The sequence below is a fragment of the Callorhinus ursinus genome, unplaced genomic scaffold (assembly GCF_003265705.2).
Source record: "Callorhinus ursinus isolate GAN/ISIS: 27379988/994484 unplaced genomic scaffold, GSC_fseal_2.0 scaffold2, whole genome shotgun sequence".
NCBI lineage: Eukaryota > Metazoa > Chordata > Mammalia > Carnivora > Otariidae > Callorhinus > Callorhinus ursinus.
This window is the reverse complement of record NW_027397064.1, coordinates 42,124,437-42,141,759: the sequence shown is the minus strand read 5'-3', so window position 1 is coordinate 42,141,759 and position 17,323 is coordinate 42,124,437. Positions and strand designations below refer to the sequence as shown.

At 38.0% G+C, this 17,323-nt stretch overlaps 2 protein-coding genes across 5 annotated transcripts in view; one reads left to right on the top strand and one right to left on the bottom strand.

The window, feature by feature from the left end:
- The window catches only part of MFSD6 (major facilitator superfamily domain containing 6), a 68,982-nt gene that overhangs the window by 49,409 nt on the left and 2,250 nt on the right, over nt 1-17,323 (top strand). For all 3 annotated transcript variants that reach the window (XM_025848553.2, XM_025848559.2, XM_073881118.1), the window contains exons 3-6: nt 755-852; nt 12,858-13,019; nt 13,922-14,020; nt 15,328-15,608. In XM_025848553.2, coding sequence (XP_025704338.1) covers nt 755-852; nt 12,858-13,019; nt 13,922-14,020; nt 15,328-15,608 — 640 coding nt within the window. The remainder of the gene's footprint in view (nt 1-754; nt 853-12,857; nt 13,020-13,921; nt 14,021-15,327; nt 15,609-17,323) is intronic.
- The window catches only part of NEMP2 (nuclear envelope integral membrane protein 2), a 144,020-nt gene continuing 128,546 nt past the window's right edge, over nt 1,850-17,323 (bottom strand). Inside the window, exon 8 of one of the 2 annotated variants that reach the window (XM_025848584.2) lies at nt 1,850-3,925. In XM_025848584.2, coding sequence (XP_025704369.1) covers nt 3,838-3,925 — 88 coding nt within the window. In that variant the 3' untranslated portion in view covers nt 1,850-3,837. Of the gene's footprint in view, nt 3,926-13,920; nt 17,323 lie in introns of those variants that run through there. The other variant, XM_025848568.2, reaches the window with a different exon arrangement.

Genomic DNA, 17,323 nt, shown 5'->3' with positions numbered 1-17,323 from the left:
GCAGCAGCCACCATTTGCTTCCAAACCAGCTCATCCAGGTCAGAATGAGAGAATGTAACCCTATGCTTGGATGCACCACTTAAGGTCTTTATTTATTTTTTTGTCATAATTTTGGTGGTGGTGTTTGTGAGGGGGAAAGCGATGTTGATATATATTTATTAGCTTGGTCAGCATATGATATCATGGATTTATTTTTAAATAATGAAGATGTATCAGTTGAACTGATAGGAAAAAGTATTTGATTTCCAAATAGTTTATTGTTCATCATTGGATGATAGTTTTTGATGACCTTGAGAGCCTCCTTATAAAACTCCTTGGTGTCTTGGGAATTGCATGCAAGAGCGCGTCCGTACTCATGTTCTCATCTCTACCCTGTCCTTCCCCCGTCATAGTGAAGTAGCTCTCATCCCGGGCATATTTGCCCTACAGCCACCTGGAAAGAAGCCTATAATGTCATTACAGATGGCAGTGTGCCCAGACTGTCTTAAAAAAGCATTGGCTGTGCTAATTAAGTTTCAGGAAGGGTGATGTTCACTTTTATATTAACAAGTGTTTTGAAAAGACTGAGGACAGATATGTTAGAAGCAGTTTTCTTATTCCTAAGAGTTCATGGTTAAATTTAGTTGTCCTTCAGCTTCCCGACTCCTAATTTTGAACACTGCTGGATAATGGATGGTTTGGACAGGGGAAAATGTACTTAATATTTGCAGGGCCTCAACTTACTTCCCTTTGTTCGTTCATTCGTTTGTTGAAGGGTTCTTTACATCGGTCTGGCCTGCAACACAGCTCGTTACATTTATATTTCCTACCTGGAAAACGCCTGGACTGTTCTCCCCATGGAAGTTCTTCAAGGTAAGTTAACAGCTGGAATGAATTGTTGTTCTACCTGACTAAGCTATGACTATGTAAAAGTTTAGTGGCCTCGAGCATCTGACTCTGAAAGGAAGGCCAGACCTACTGTTTTATAGGATTTTGAAGTGGTTGTTAGGGAAGAGGTGACATCAGGGGGGTTGGTTCGTCATCAGTTACCCTGAGTCTTCTGTGTTTGTTGAGCCAGACAAAGCTGAATTTGTCTTAACACCCTTGTGATTTAACAAAAAAGGAACTCTGGAATAAACTCTATGTACAGTTGTTAAGTGTATACATCCAAAGGTAGTTTTAAGTATAAAAGGATTTATCTTTTAAAGACTTTGGTGTTTTGGTGTTTGTAGGTTAACTGTACATATTGAAAAAAAAGGTTGTCAAAATTATTTTGTTTCTTCGGTTTCTTTTATCACATCTAGTGATTTACAACTAAAGCTTTATAGTCAAGCTATTATTTTCCCATGAACGTTTTAAATCTTTGCTCAAATATCCTGACCAGAGTTCTCTTTGCTTCACTGGACTGTTTCCCTTCACAACAGATAACTTTGAAAAAAAATTTCTAGGAAGCTCTTGCCATGTGGCTTAGGAGCAATACAAACTTGTATTTCTATACAAAGCTCATTGCCATATTAGCTCATATAATCTAGACTATATACTGAAGACCCTTGTTAACTGCTTGGCTGAACCATTTGGTGGTTGGCATGATGATTAAAATAAAGGTTTAGGACAAGATTATCAGAGTTGAGGTCTTCTGGGATGGCCCAGGCTCCTAAATCAGTAATTGTACTGAATAGTCTGTGATTATATACAATTTCATTAGCTTTATAGCCTGCCATTATCATTTTCCCTAAACCTGAGGATACAAGTACAACACAATGAATATAATTTCTCATCATGATATCTAAGATGAAACACTCATTATTGTACATCTAAACAAAATGTACAAAATGCAAGCTCATTCATCAATTCCCATTGTGGCAATGAAAAAGAAAACCCATCCCTCTTGAAAGGAGATAATTTTTATTCACATTATAAAATTAAAATATATACATACTCTAAAGGTGCTTTTCTCAGGCCTGATGCAATGGTATAATTGGTGAAAGGAGATTTTGTTTAAAATAGAAAATGGAAATTTGGTCTTATAATAAATGGTTGTTTATAATAATTAGAAAGGACATTGTAATACATGCATATGTATCTTTTTCTCCTTTTAATTTAATATGAATTAGATGGAAAAGGACATAAATGACTCAAGACAGCAAGAGAGAAGCTTTTTACATGAAATGGTTAAAGGAACAACAAAGGAATTTTATAAGAGGAGAAAAAATAAATGCTGTTATGAATCAAAAAACTTTTTTCCTGTTAATTTATCCAAGATAAACAGCTACAAGAGTCAGGCAGCATGCTGGGAATGTCATAAATGCAATAAAATGTAATAAAAAATAATATATTAATTTAGAAGGCCCCACCATCTGTTGTGGAAGCTGGATGTGTAAACACATAATTACCACAGTGTGTTAGATGGAATCAGAAAAATGTGCCAGGTAACACAGAAGAAGCTCCTTGGAAGGAGCAGGGGATGGAATGATAAAAATATTATTGAAAGATTCCCCCCAGGAAATCACATATAAGCTGGATTTTGAAGGGTGCATAGGAATACAGTATGGCATACAGAAAATGCCAGAAAGCCATGTGCCCAGGCTAAGAAGTAGAAAGCAGAGTGGCAACTTCAGGGAAACAAAGTGTATGCCGTGGCCATAGTTAAATATTTATGGATACCTCAGGGCGATTATCCCAGCATTTAGGGAGCTGGCCATGTTTGAAATCCAAACAGGCGTTCTGCTCCCCGTGGCAGGCTACAATTTATACCTCTGTGGTTCATTTTATTTTCCCCTGTGCCAGTAGAAATCTAGTTACTGATCTGAAGCAAGTAAGAAAGGGTATCTGTAAATACATAGAGTCTCCTTGTCTCATAGAGGACTCTGTGAACACTTCTAAGAGCTCTTTGTGTCTAGACTGGAGGAGACAGTCTCATTCCCTGGCAGAAGTGTGTTTTGTATGTTTTGGTTGTACAACAAAACAAAATCCCTTGCCTTTGTTAGATCCATACCCACCCCACAGAAAGTAGTGGATCACGCACGTCGAATAAATCCTGCATCACAGAAATACACTTCTGACTGAAGAGGTTTGTTTTGCCAGTCTGGATTTTTCTACCTTTACAGATATTGTCCAAATGACTTTAAAGTCTTTGTGCTTGAGGCAGCTCTACTTAGGATATGGTAAAGACAAGGAACAATGATGACAAAACACTGATTTAATTATGGGACGATCCCATTGTCATGATATAGATGCTCCTTAATTCCTTGACTGGAATTGTTACTGATGATTAAAAAGACTAGTCTCAATGGGGTGGTGGCTAGGAAGTGGGATTTTGGCTCTCTTCATTGATGATCTTGACACTTGAATAGTCAGTACTTCCATTCTTTGATTCCCAAACAGTGCCACACCAGTCTTCTTAAAAAAATAGAGGTGAGTCTGTCTCTTCATTCTGTTACCCCTTGGCTCTTCCCCAGAACACCACGAGAACTAGTATCCACCTGGTGGGCAACTGAAGGGGAGGAGACAAGGGATGCACTTTATTCCCTATCTTCCACTGCCCGTCTCTTCCTCTTTTGGGTTATATGTAACTAACAAAGGAGGATTCCTTGTTATCCGTCATTCCTTGGAGCTTTTGATCATCATCTCAGCATTTGTCTCCTTGGGTCATGTTGGTAATAATTAGCAAATGAGATGGGGATGAAGTAAATTTCCTCCTCTCTAGGGCCCTAGTAAGGAGGCTCTGCAGGTATCCACTTGGGGATCGAGGTAAGACTGCTGGATACTGTTGGGAATTGTGAGGATGTTTCTTTCCCATGATCTTTCTCATATTTCGTGCCCAGTATTCTTGCAAGCTTATCCTTTTAGCAGTCTTGGCTACCATCTGCAGCAAACACGTTGTTCTGTAGGCAACTGGCAGTACCATGTACAGAAGCAGAAGACATATTTCCTGCCCATAAGGAGCCTGCAATTTATTTTAAAAAGAGACAGTGAGTCTAAGTCCCCAAAGCATTGCTAGGTGAAGTAGAGGGGGTGTGAGTTTATATTTATTTCTCAAGATCTGTTTTTAAAAACCCATAGGAATTTTCTCTATTGCTTTTGTACAAGAAGCATTTAAACATTCATGATTGTGATGAGGTATATATACTTTACTGTATATATAACAAATCAAACCCAGATTTGTTATGCTCCTTCCTATGCAGGTATTGGTTGTGAATACTTAGAAACTTTGAGATGAATGTGATCAAAATTATTCTTGTTATTAAAATGCATTTAAGGAATGTAATATATGGTGATTAACATAACAATAAAAAAATTTAAAAAAATGCATTTAAGAAAATTAGGCCCAGCCCAGGGCTGCTGTAACTAAAGAGGTCCTTTAAGGTACTTGGCTGAATGGTCCGAGCACTGAAGGGTGAAGATGAGGTCTGTGTCAGGTCCTTCTCTGCAGAAAGCTCGATCAGTGGGAGATGGGTTAAGATTTTGATGAAAGATGGTTTTTTAAGTGTCACCAGTAGGAGGGCTTGAACTGGTATTTATGAAGCTTTGCTTTTTATTTAGTATGCCTAGTCAGCAAGTAAGAACCATGTTTTCCTTCTCCTTGTGTTCTGGAAGATCATAAAGACATCATGAAAGGGTTACTATGCAGTCCTCATCTGACAGTGGAAATCTTAGACATGATTCCAATCTGTTAGCATCCATATTGGAAATTTTCCGTCTGGCTTAACCCTTGAAACACAAGTAGCTTGCCACATGAATATGGAGGATAGACAAATGCTCTAGGTTTAGCATTTCAGTTGATAAACTGGCGTATAAATGTTACTGGTGCTACTGTTAAGATCATGTTTTAATCAGAATAGTGTTACAAATTGTAATAGAGCAGTTTTAATCTTTGTCACTCCCTTGGTTTCTTTACAGTTAGTTACTAAAGATTCTTATATAAACTTTTCTTCAAAATAGGCATTATTTTGTCCATTTAAAATTCACTTTAAATGTCTCTGCTTCAAGAATCCTGTTCTGGCAGTGGCATCTCACACTTAGCTCTTCCTTTTCTGAACTGTTCTCAGATTTATGGACTGTTACACACTTTAGCACTTAATTGCTACCCAAATATTTTACAAATACTAGTTTTACTTCCCGACTTAGTTTTAACTCTTAAATGCAAAGACCATGCTTATGCTTTTTGAATTCTCCAAAGAAATATGCATATAGGAAGAGATACTGTAATTGCTTATTATTTGATTTTATAGTCTCCTGCAAAATGTACTGTAATTATATTTTCTAATTTTTAAAGCTCTTGAATAACAGAAAGTTCTATCTCAAAAATTTATAAATATGTAAAGAAAAATTGAAAACTAAATTTAAAAGCTGAACCTTCAATATTAACTTTCTTCCTAGGATATCATCCTTTCTCCACTGCACATCTATAAAACATCAGTGTGTTTTTAATCATTTATAATCATTTACTTATGTTCCCACCTCATTCTATAAATTATTTAAGACAACTTACCAAAATATACAATAATCTACAAACTATTAAGTGCTTAGGCTTGATTTACACTGTCCTGTGTTCCGGCTTCCCCACCTATAAGCTGGGTGTTTTGGGGCAAGATATTTAGTCGCTCTAAGCCTTAGATTCTTATGCTACAGAATAGACTAATATGAGTATTAAATAATCCATGCAAAGTATTTAGAATATTAGCTGGCACATAGTTAGCCTTCAATAAATGTTAGATAATATAACAATGAAAGTAAAATTTAAAATGATAAAAGGACCAAGGGAAATGTAATTTAAAAGATTCGACTCTACAAGATTAAATTGCAGTTATGCATTAAAACCTGGCCATAAATGACTAGTCAGTGCACACTGTTCTTAAAGTTATCTTTGGGAAGTGAAATTTTTACTGTCTGCTTTGACAGCAGTTCTCATATGAGGCTTGATATGGGGAAACACTGAGCACGTAGCATACATTGTTGGCAAGTCTTGACATTAAACAGTCAGCTTGAGTGGTAGTCTCCTAAAACTTCTCTTAAGGTATGCTGGGGGCATGATGCCAGCATGTAAAATTCACAAGGGCCTGTAAAACACTGTTGTATCAGTTACACACTTTTTTTTTTTAACTTGTAAAGTGAAGTTTAGAAACTTACAGAAGCTTCATTTCCTCTGTTAATTTTTCCTCATACATGGGATTTGGAACTTTTCTCCAACCTTTCCCAGAGCACCTTTTATCTCCAAATGCCTTCTTCCTCATACCCCAACATGTAGACCACTGCCTGCTTTGTTTCAACATTCTTTTGCTCAGCTGCCAATGTGTGTCAGGACCCTGAATATGTTTGTTCTCCAGGAGCTCAGTCTCTCTCTTTCAGATAAATCCTGGCCCCTTTCACCCACTAGACTGTAAACTCCATGGTGGTTTAAGATGTGTTTTGTACATTATCATATCCTCAAAGCAGAGCAGGGGCTCTGGCACAGTTTAGGTGCTCATTAAGTCCCACTGAATGAACGCATGGTGATTCTTGCAGTGCTCTATGTTGGTGGATATGAGAGCTTTGGTTTTTAACAATGATTGTTGCATGCCTTATATAAAGTTTCTTTCATGCAACACACAGATGCTTCATGCAGGTGGCTGCTAGGTCCACTGTTCTTTCTGTAGGGTTCTCTGCTATTTTGGAAGGTCCATTGCTGTTGGTGGCCCTGACTCTGGCAGAGACACTGGGCTTGCTGTTTTATCTGAGGTTTCCTTTTCTTCATGGATACATAGTTGCACTCTATTTCCCAGTCTCCCTTGCAGTTAGGTATGACCATTTGGCTAATTCTTTTTAGTGGAATGTGAGCAGAAATGATGTGTGTCACTTCTAAATGCAGACCGTAAAACTTTCCATGTGCCATCCTCTCCTCCCCACTCTGCCAGCTGGATATTGGTACCCAAGGTAACCAGGTGCTGAAGATGGCAGAGTCTCTGCAGCCTGGATCCCTGAATGATGACCCATGCCCACTGGACTTCATATGATGTATGAAACCACTGAGATTCCAAGGTTGATCTGTTAAAACAGCTATCATTACCTTAACCAATACAGACTCTGCTTATTATGAGCCCAATGGAGTTTTGTTTTTTTTTTTTTTTAAGAAAGAACAGTCCTAGTCTCTTCACTAGGTTGATCTTTCAGAAGCTTTTTTTATCCTAGCATTTGAGAGGTACCCAGAAGTAACTGAAATGTATGCTTTGGTCCGTCAATGCCTAAGGTTTGTCACAACTGATTCAGTGTGCCGGTGCTATGTGGACACTTATGTTTTGTTTAGTGAGCATAAGTCAGTGGCAGAGCAAGAAAAACAAAACAAAAAATCCTCGTTCTCCAGTACTTTGTCAGTTCTTACCCCTCCCAGCCATTATGATGTGATTTCCTCAAGCCAAGCAGCATTTTACAAAGAGCAGCTGTCTGTTTGGGAAGAAAGGATATTTTTTCTTGCTCATCCCTGCATTCTTCTGGGCCAAGACGGAACAATCTTGAAGTTCATGTTACAGGATCAGATACCAGTGTTGAATATTTTAAGGTAAAGAGTTATTTGGGGCATATAAAAAACTTGGTAATATGTATGATGTGAGCTCTTTAAAGAAGAAGTAGGTAGTAAGAATATACTTTTTTTTGTAGAGATAGCGGGAGCTGGGAGGGGCAGAGGAAGGAAAGAAGGCATCCTAAGCAGGCTCCATGCTCACTGCAGATCCCAGTGTGGGGCTTGACCTCATGACCCTGAGATCATGACCTGAGCTGAAGTCAAGATTGGACGCATAACCGACTGAGCCACCCAGGCACCCTGAATATACGTTCTTTTAAATTGACAGATTGTTGGACATGTTTGATATTATCAAAAAACCTCTCAAAGTAGATTGTTATATTTACTATGTAATACTTTTAATTAATAGTTGTTATGAGGGTGTATAGTATAGTACTTAAGCACTGAAATGCTGAACTTACATACCTTAGGTTCAAATCCTGTTCTACTACCCTGTTGTCTGTGTGACTTTGGACAAGGCACTTTAATCTCTCTGTGCCTAGTTTCCTTTTTTGGAAAAGGAAGAAAAAATACTGCTGGGAGGAATAAACAAGATAAGCTATATAAAACACTTAGCACAATTCCCAGTATACTGCTATAATATCAATGAAAAAAATTTAATGTTAGTCATAATTATTTCTCAGTGGTTCTTGGTTATTCATATGGAGTGTATTCCCAAATAGTTAAGGTCTTGGTAGGTGGGAGGGATGGGGTGGTTGGGTGATAGACATTGGGGAGGGTATGTGCTATGGTGAGCGCTGTGAATTGTGCAAGACTGCTGAATCACAGATCTGTACCTCTGAAACAAATAATGCAATATATGTTAAGAAAAAAAAAAGAATAAAATAGTTAAGGTCTTGGCTGTAGGTGCTGTGAAGCTATCTCTGTGTTTCTGTTAGGCCTTCTAGGTCATCCTGAGGGGCCCCAGTAAAGGTAAGGAAAGACTGAGAAGCTAAGTTTCTATGACCTATGTGGTCTTTGAGAGTCATTCATCGTCAGTTAACATATGGTTTTGAATTGCCACTCAAACATACACATTAAACACCTATTATGTGAGTTGGTGTTTGAATTGCCATTCACAAATATCAATAGTTTTCTGACAAGTAGCCAAGGAAGGGTTAACACATATTGCAAGGAGAGTCAGTTCAAGTACCTTTGTTACTATTATCAGTCAGGGGTAGCATCTTTTTATTCTTAGACTGCTCCACCCAACCTAGTTATCTCATACTAAAAGGTTTTAAAAAGTTGTAGCTCTAGTGTGAAAACACTTTTACCCATGCCACTGAATAATTTGCTTATGTATTTCATCATATAGAGAGTAATCATCTACTTTTTCACAATTCTTAATAAAAAATAAAGTAGACAGAAGCATTTTCTTTTCTCAGCTTATACCTTTTACCTCCGAAATCTTACAGGAAAGTTGTTTCAGGTAGCACAACTGTTAAGACTTTCTTGCCTTACAAATATGAAAAATGGTGGAGAGTTTTTAGGTTTGGAGATTGGTTTTTTATTGTTTTAAAATTAGAGGGCCAGAACTGTAGTAAAAACACTGGCAAGAGTTTCAGGTAACCAATATTACTAGAAGTTTCCATATTTAATTTAAGAATAAGAACCACAACTCCACAATTGTGTTTTATATACAAAGGTGGTATTACCAACCCAATCCCATCTTGTGGATTTTTCAGTTTTGCTAGTTTCTTTTCTAGGAAGTAGTATGGATTCTTGTATTTACATATTTTGAAATAAGGGATCTCAGAGAAACCAATTTTTAATTCTTCATCTGCCCTGGAGAATGCTGGCGCATACAGGCAGAGTGGCTTCCATTCTTTTGCTTTTGGTACCAAAGAAAATTTTTTACTGTATGCTTTACTACATTTTCCTTCAGCTAATGCTCTGAATTGCCTTAAGGAATATAGTTCCCAAATATCTAATTAGTCCCAAAAAGCAGTAAGGAAACTCTAGAAATCTGACTACAGAGAAGCTTTTACAACTGCCACATAATACTAGCCCCAAAATTCTAATAGTTTAGAATCTTTAATAAGAATCCTGACTTAAGTCATCCTGTTGGAAGATGCTTTAATTATCTTAGAAGACTCAATGTTTTAGAAAATCCTTAGAATTTTGAAGAAAAAGAAACTCTATTTACTGTTGGAATTATATTTGACCTGGAATTACAACAAAAATATGTTATTGTTTTGGTCACATGAATACATAGGCCCATCTTTGTCTACTTGTAAATCCAGCAATTGACTGCTCACACACAGATAGAAGGATCGATCTGGCTTTACTATTAGAAGTTAATTTATAATCATTTAATGTAGTTTCAGATCTTTGATGATTCATCTTTAAGAAATGATTTCCGCATCTATGTTGGATTTTACTAATCTAATTTTGAATACATTCATCTCATTTCTTAGAACATTTAAGTTTTTTCCTTAGTGTTGTTAATGAAGAAATATGCGTATCTGAAAAGAAATGGAATTAGCCGCATCTTTAATAATATAAAGGAAATACTGAAGAATATTTCCATTATGTACTACTGTGTCAACATTTATAATTAAGACTCTAGGGGGCGCCTGGGTGGCTCAGTTGGTTGAGCTTCCAACTCTTGATTTCTGCTCAGGTCATGATCTCAGGGTCCTGGGATCAAGCCCCGCGTCAGGCTCCACGCTCAAGGGGGAATCTGCTTGAGATTCTCTCTCTCCCTCTCCCTTTCTCCCTGCTTGCTCTCTCTAAAATAAATAAATCTTTAAAAAAAAAAAAAACTACCCAGCTTTCTCAGTTCTGAGAAAGCTGGTATTATCTAAGGTATTGCAATTGTTTAGTCAGATAAAGCAAATTCTTTATTTGACTTCTGTGGAAATTAAATATGCATACTATTTCTAATCATCTAGTCCATTTTTCGAGTTCAAAAATAACCTAGTTGAAATGATTACTGAAACATATAAACCTCATAAAAATTATTTTTATTATTTAACTATAGGGCATATAACCTAAGGTATCCAGGAAAAATAGTGTTTATTCCATTATTGGGTTCACTTAAGATCACCCCTGGTAATTTAATTGTATGCTAGACATTGTGAATTTTACTTTGTTGGGTGCTGTATATTTTTGTATTTCTATAAATATTCTTGTGCTTTGTACTAGGATACAGATAAATTACTTGGAAATAGTATGATCCTTTAGGGTTTTGCTTGTGAAGATTACTTAGGTGGGACCAAAGCAGTGTTCAGACTAATTCTCATTCTTTCATAATACTAAAACAAGGCCCTTTTGAGTACTCTTCCAATCCCAAGAATCATGAGTTTTCCAGTTTGGTGGAAACAGGTACTTTTCCTGGCCCTGTGTGGGTTCTGAGTACTGTTTTCTATAATGCTTTTGGATGGTTCTTTCCCTGGTTGTGGACAGTCTGTACCCATGCTTTTGCTGCAGCACTCTGCTGAGCACTTGAGGGAGACCACCTGCAGACGCCCATGGTATCTCTCTGTAAAGCTCTCTCCTCCCTGGTACTCTGCCCTCTCTGGAACTCTAGCAGCCGTGGTCTCTCCAGACTGTCGGCTTCTGCTCCTCAACTCAGTGACTCCCCCGCTATGCCTTGCAGCTTTTAAATTCTAACCAGGCAGTAAGCTAGGGCTCCTCATTTGTTCCCCATCAATCAGAGATCACTGTCCTTGTTTTGATGTCCAGTGTCTTGGGAACTACTGTTTCATATATTGTGCCCAGTTTTTGATTGTTTCAGAAGGAGGGCAAATCCAGTCCATTATTCCATTTCAGTCAGAAGCAAACTAATGTCAGATTAAATCTTAAATGAATATTAATCTTCTAGTTTAATTTTCCAAAACATAGGTAATGAGATGCTATTATCTCCAAATGAGATTATTTTTCAGGGAGCAAGCTCATGACTTAATCTAGGCAGAACCAGATGATTTCTTAACCCCTTCTAGCTATAAAACCTGTTGTGGCAGTATCTTTTTATTACATTTAAAGCAGTACTCTAACAAAGATTTAAATTCAGACAGTGCACAGTTACTATACCAAAATTATTTTTCATCTGTTACCTTTATCCTTCCCTCCCTCCCAACAAATGGTGAAAATATAACAAAATGGGTATTGAGGCACTGTAAATGGTCTCTACACTCTTTTGGAAAACAAATTGGAACCATATATTAAAAGGCATAAAAATTATATCCTTTGAATCAGTAACTTTATTTGTAGAATTATAGCCAAATAAATAATCTCAGATATGTAAAAAGCTGTATCTCTAGAAATGTTAATCATGGTGCTAATTATAATGAAAAAATTGGAAATAATCTTAAGTCATAATAGGTGTCCAGTAAGGGGTTAAAAACCCAAAATATATAAAGAACTCCTACAACTCAACAGCAAAAACCCCCAAACAACCCAGTTCAAAAGTGGGCAAAGGATTTGAACAGACATTTCTCCAAAGAAGTTACACAAATAGCCAGTAAACATATAAAAAGATTTTCAGCATCACTAGCCATTAAGGAACACAAATCAAAACCACAATGAGATACCACTTCATACCCGTTAGGAATGCTATTATAAAAAAACATGAAAAATGACAAGTACTGAGAAGGGTGTGGAGAAATTGGAACTGCCTCTTGTGCATTTCTCAGGGGAATGTAAAGCAGTACAGTGACTGTGGGAAGCAGGCAGCTCCTCAAAGTGTGGAACATAGTATCACCCTATGACCTAGTAATTCCACTTCTAGGTGTACACACCAAACAACTGACAGCAGGGACTCAAGCAGATCCTTGAACACCCATATACGTAGCAGCAGGATTCACAATAGCCAAAAGGAGGAAACAACTGGAATGTCCATCAACAGATGAGTGAATAAAATGTGTTATCTCCATGCAAGAGAATATTAAAAAGGGAAATTCTGACCCATGCTACCACTTGGATGAACTCTGAGGACATTAGAATAAGCCAACACAAAAGGACAAGTACCAATTCCACTGATAAATGGTTCCACTTATAGGAGGTACCCAGAGTAGTCAGATTCAGAGACAGAAAGTGGGATGGCGGCTTCCAGGGCCTAAGCAGAGTTATTGTTTAATGGGTACAGAGTTTCAGTTTGGGACGATAAAAAAAAAAATTCTGGAGTTGAATGGTTGCATACCACTTTGAATGTACCTAATGCTACTGAACCATGCACTTAAAAATGGTTAAGATGGTAAATTTTATGTTATGCATATTTTACTAGAAATCAAGTATATGTCTTTAGCATGTATGTGTGTGTAATTAAGTAAATATTTCGCATTCCAAAAAAGAGTAAACTAAGGAACGCTCATCAGACACTCCCACTCTTATTCCTCTCCAGGAGTGACGCACGCAGCCATCTGGGCAGCATGCATTTCTTACCTCAGTGCAGCTGTTCCCCCTGAGCTGAGGACCTCTGCTCAGGGCATCCTGCAGGGCCTTCACCTGGGTCTGGGGAGAGGTTGTGGTGCCATGATCGGAGGCGTATTAGTCAATTATTTTGGTAAGAATGGCTTTCTCCTTTTCCCTTTCTTCTGTGTTGAGAACTTATACAATTTTTCAGCAGCACCTCACTAAACACTCAAATTATTACTGAAGATTGCCAGAAGCTAAACTCCAGTATTCATATTATCTTTCTTACTTTCATGGTAGTCGTAATTGTAAAGCAGTGTGCTTAAGTCATTATGATGATTAGAGCCAGCCTGTAACTGTGCACACTTCTATGACAAACAGCCTAATGGGATGCTACACAGATACCTCAAAGGAGCCAAACAAATGAATAAGCACCTGTGCTTTTGGTCTGAAGCAAGGTACCCTAAACCTGCTGATGATAATGCTAGAGGAAAGAAAATTCATCATTATTTCAGAAAAATCTAGCTATTTGCTGCCTTTGGTAATGTCACTGCAGCTCTGATGACACAATCTGTCTGCCCGGTCCGATCTCCCTTGTCAGAAATACAGGGGTGGGGTGGAGATGAGATTATCCTGCTCAAGGAATCTGGACTGCTCAGTCGTCTATGGAAGGTGGGCCCAGGGTATCTGAATTTATAGCACTAACTGAGTTCTGCTGTTCCAACTACTGAATAATAGGGCTGTTTAACAGGTAAATGGTCTTTAGGAAGAAGAGAGCACCACTGAGTTTTATGGTAAGAGGCACTGAGAGATAATCCTTTGTAAATGTAGTTTTAAAATCTGATGCATGACCAATCCAATACCAGCACTGGGGGCTCCTGGCACTTACCAGGCCTGTTGTCTACTGTATGAAGCCACTGACTAGTCATCGTTCCCTGGTTCATCCCAAGCCCTGCTGCCTTTGCCCTGAACTTCGGCACATTGACAGTTTGGGATGAAGGCTATCTGCATTTCCTGGAATTACTCTGTATAGTGCTCTGTTTGTTTCCACAGGGGCTGCTGCGACCTTTCGAGGAATCGGCATGGCCTGCCTAGTGATCCTCCTGCTTTTTGCCCTGATCCAGTGGCTGGCAGTGCCAGATGAGGAAGAAGGTAAACCTGTCCATTCTCTTACTGGTTCCTAAGGTTGAAGCCATGAAGAATTCTATACGTACCCCTCAGAAACCCAGAGGTGGTAACAGACCTGCCTGGCTAGATTTTCTGTGGTGTGTATCAATGAATTTATGTGTACCACTGCTAGAGAGAAGCTGTCTCCTGTGTTGAAACGAATGCTGGTCATTTTAAGTAGCTTGGGGTTTTCATGTTTTTGTTTTGTCTTGTAGTACAAGGTAGTATGGGAAGAACTGGTTTTAAATTTCTCTGGTACTCTAAAGGGATTTCAAATTTAAATCACATACATTTAACCTATACAGTAATTTTACTCCTAGGGATAGGGAGTGGTATTAATTGTTACACTTTTACATTCATTTGGAAAAAAGTATCTAAAAACTTAAATTTGAAGTTTTCCCTTAACCAGGCATGACCCTCATTAAAATTGTCATATAGAAAGGAGGTTATATCAAATATAATATACAAGTATACAAGTTGAATCAACTTTTTTCTTTTTAATGAAGAAAACCAACCAGTCTTGCTTAGCTTTGGGTCCCAGAACAAGGTTCATCTTCTTTGGTGTCCTATTTTTCTTTTCTTTTTAAAGATTTTATTTATTTGAGAGAGACAGAGAGAGCACGCATGAGCAGGGGGAAGGGGTAGAAGAAGAGGGAGAAGCAAACTCCCCGCTGAGCAGGGAGCCTGATGCGGGAACCCTGGGATCGTGACCTGAACCGAAGGCAGACACAACCTTAATCGACTGAGCCACCCAGGTGCCCCTGGTGTCCTAGTCTTTAAGGAGCATTTGCCTCAAGCACCTTTTTCTGTTAAGGGAAAAACTAGCTTGTTACAGAAAACCCCAGGGGCAGATTTAATGCTAACAAGTTATACAGAAAGAAAGACCAATGCTGACTTTTCTCACTTCTTTTCCATGCCTTCAGTAAAAGGCCCATAAAAACAGCTATTACTGTTTTGATGCTTATCTTTCAAAACTCAGTCCTATAAGTGGGCCTAAGACAACATTCACGATAACCCATGCCCACAGATTAAATTATATCTAAGTGTAATGAAGAGTACATTTCATAAATAAATATAAATTAATATCTATTAATACCTAGAAAGAGATCCTGGAAGATAAACATCACATCTGTTGTTCAGTACTTGCACCAAGAGGCCCTCGATACACAGTAATTTACTAATGTGGCCACGTACACTAGAATGGGCTTACGGGATTGTCTGCTTATTTATTTTTATTTGTTTAAATATGTAGAAAACTCTGAAAAATGATTTAAACATGATTTTCTCTCCAGACAAGACAATGCTGGCAGAAAGGATTCCTGTTCCCTCTAGTCCTGTTCCCATAGCAACCATTGACTTGGTACAGCAACAGACAGAGGATGTCATGCCACGCATTGAGCCCAGACTTCCGCCCAAAAAAACCAAGCACCAGGAAGAACAGGAGGATGTGAACAAGCCAGCTTGGGGGATCAGCTCCTCTCCCTGGGTGACTTTTGTCTATGCACTCTACCAAATTAAAGAGATGATGCAGCTAACAAGAGACAACCGTGCTCCTGAGATACAGCCTTTGCAGGTAAAGGTACTCCCTTAAGTGGGCTCAGCTGTGTTATTCACTCAACAAGATTTCTGGAAGGTCTGCTGGGCAAAACCATGCAGACAAATAATTTCAGTATTCTCTGACAAGTGCATTATAGAGGTATATACAAGGTTCTGCAGAGAGAAAATTTCTGCCTTATGGAGCTCAGTAAGGCTTCACAGAGAAGGTATTTCTTGAAAGAAAAAACAAATCCAAGAATTGTACTTTTCTTTAAAATTTCAGTGTTGACAGATACCAGTTCCAGTGAGAATATATGGTTCTTGCCCCGGGAGATCATTATTTATTAATCTCTGTAATTCTGAAATTCTAGTGAGGACCTTATAATAGGACTTCAATAAATATCTGATGAATTAATACCCTGAGCCACTGTATGAGTCTAATGGAATACTCAGATTAGTGGGAGTGTTGTTTTGCTGGTGGCCTCACATGAAAAATTGTGTTTTTTTCTCATCCCTAGAGATATAGTCTCTCCTGAGTAAAGTCAGATCATATTGATAAAACAGTATGGGTAATGGTTAACTAAAGCTATCTACTGCCTTTGGAAACGATCAAGTGTGACTTCTATGAATAGTTCAGCTAAAGTAATGAATCTACTTCCCTGTTTATATTAATCATATCCTTTCACTTGATGAGTCATGTCAGCTCTATATCTAGAGTAGCTTCAGAGAACACATAAGACAAAAATAAAGAGTAATTCGGATAATTTCCTTTTTAGAAAATTTGAACTACCTTAATTAAATTTATCATGACTTTGTAAACTAACATGTAACATTTCTATAATTTAAACCAAATCTGAGTCTTCTCATACTCATAATGCATCCTGGTCTATGCATGATCTTACTCATTTATCAGGATTATAAACTCACATGAATGTCCTGCTCAGTCAGAAAAGGAGAGTCTTGGGGTGGAAGGAGCATATAAAGGATGCGAAGCAGTGAGGTGAAGCAGAAGAAAGGATAAGATCTTCTGCTTGAATAGCAGTGTTTTCATTACTTTGGGTACTCATCCTCATTTTCACGGAAGCCTATTAGGCCTACATATTATCATTGCATTTTTTTTTTCCTGGCATGTCAGGATTAATAAAAACTGGCTGGTATGGCTTAGTTATTCTTACAAATAAGGCATCATATTAAGATTTCTTTACATTTTAGAATTGATCACAGAAATAAAACTTTTTCTTTGTGGTCAGTGATGTATACTAATTCAGAGGAAAATCTGTTTTTAAAAAAACATGTTTCCTGATACGTATCAATCAGCACTGTGGCGATGTAGCAGTTTACAGACATGCTGGGGGCAGGGGTGATATGCTGGAGTATGTGTGGACTCACAGTTACTTACTATTGGTGACCTAAGTGCTTGTTTCCCTTTTTTACACAGATGTTCTGTCTTAACTTGTAGTGTATACTTTAAATCCCAAGTATTCATCAGGACCCTTAATTTCAGGACATTCTTTTGTTGGCCTTGTCTCTGAGGCTGAGAATGCCTTCCTTACTTTCTGTCAGACAGGTGCTTCCAGCTCTTGAATTCTGTTCAATTCCATGCTGCTTGCTCAGTGACTTGTCACAATGGTGGAGGCTCAGTAAATATTTGCTGATGTAAATTGTTTTCTTAGTAGTACCAGGCATTTTGGTAGTGATGTTCCTTTACCCACAAGATACGTCTGCTTAAAGTGTTTGTGTTTTTCATGCGGC